At 37.2% G+C, this 1,021-nt stretch overlaps 1 protein-coding gene across 1 annotated transcript; it reads right to left on the reverse strand.

Annotated features, from left to right (window-relative positions):
• Window positions 1-296: 296 nt before the first annotated feature.
• LOC111387667 (E3 ubiquitin-protein ligase RZFP34-like) lies at window positions 297-1,016 on the reverse strand (the record flags this gene model as incomplete). Its single annotated transcript, XM_023012241.1, has 3 exons — window positions 297-680; window positions 762-803; window positions 888-1,016. Coding segments are annotated over 3 exons (330 nt in total), but the record flags the coding sequence as incomplete, so codon positions are not given.
• Window positions 1,017-1,021: the final 5 nt, after the last annotated feature.

The raw sequence follows: 1,021 nt of genomic DNA on the forward strand, positions 1-1,021 counted from the left end.
TTTTTCAACAGGCTTGCTTCAGGAGTTCGGGTTATAATACAATCCAAAGCAACTTTCAACAGCGAGCGGAGCTCCTAGAATTATCCAAAGATTGGATAGCGTCAATTTTATGTAGATCTCATGCAGAAAATGCTGTTCATACTGTAACTAGTCCTTTGATGTTTATGTTTTCACTAAAATTCAGTTCTGAGTTTCATTTAATGTTTCTGCAACTCTGGAATTGAGAAACGAGTGAAGAAAATAGCACATTTTCTGGGAGGATCAAGTATAGATTGAGAACTTAAGAGTGGCTTCTGTAGAGGAAAAAAATTGTTGCCAAACGTGATTATGAAAACCTTGTTATGAATACACGACCATATTTGCAGTCCAACAGAAACTTTTAAGATTATGATCGCGTTTTATACAAACAGGTCCACAAGATCATAGCGACGACTAAAAATATGTCCTGCAAGAAAATTGAACCGCTTTACAAAAGAGTAACTCCCTCGTACACATTCTCCAAATAAATCTTTGACGAGAAATCATCTGACCATCTCTGCGATTCTAGGAGAGCACGAAGAAGATTCAGGGCCTCCTCGTATCTGTCTAGTGTTATACGAGTTGCATTTCAAACATTTGTATGCGAGGATGTGATAATGCACTTCAGATGTTGCTTCGCAGTCATTGCATAGTATCCACACCTAATTGTGGAAAAATCATTAAACTAAGCGAGAAGCGAGTTTATACATGATTTTATCCACTTCAATATATACAATGCATACCATTTTGTTATTGTATGTCTCTGGCATCTGAGTCGAAGCTACCTGTATTCAATTTTACACTACAAATTTAGCCAAATGGAAAGTGCTGTATTTATATGAGTACCGATTGAGAGGAGATATTAGTACCTCTTCGTCGAGCTTTCTCCATACATTAGACATATCGCAGATGGATTTCGAGCAGACAGGACACGAGTACCTAAAGATCCCAAAGAAAAAACACAAATACTCTTGGTAAACAAGCAGAATTAAAAATGAAGCGC

The sequence above is a fragment of the Olea europaea genome, unplaced genomic scaffold (assembly GCF_002742605.1).
Source record: "Olea europaea var. sylvestris unplaced genomic scaffold, O_europaea_v1 scaffold41656, whole genome shotgun sequence".
In the NCBI taxonomy this organism is placed as follows: Eukaryota; Viridiplantae; Streptophyta; class Magnoliopsida; order Lamiales; family Oleaceae; genus Olea; species Olea europaea.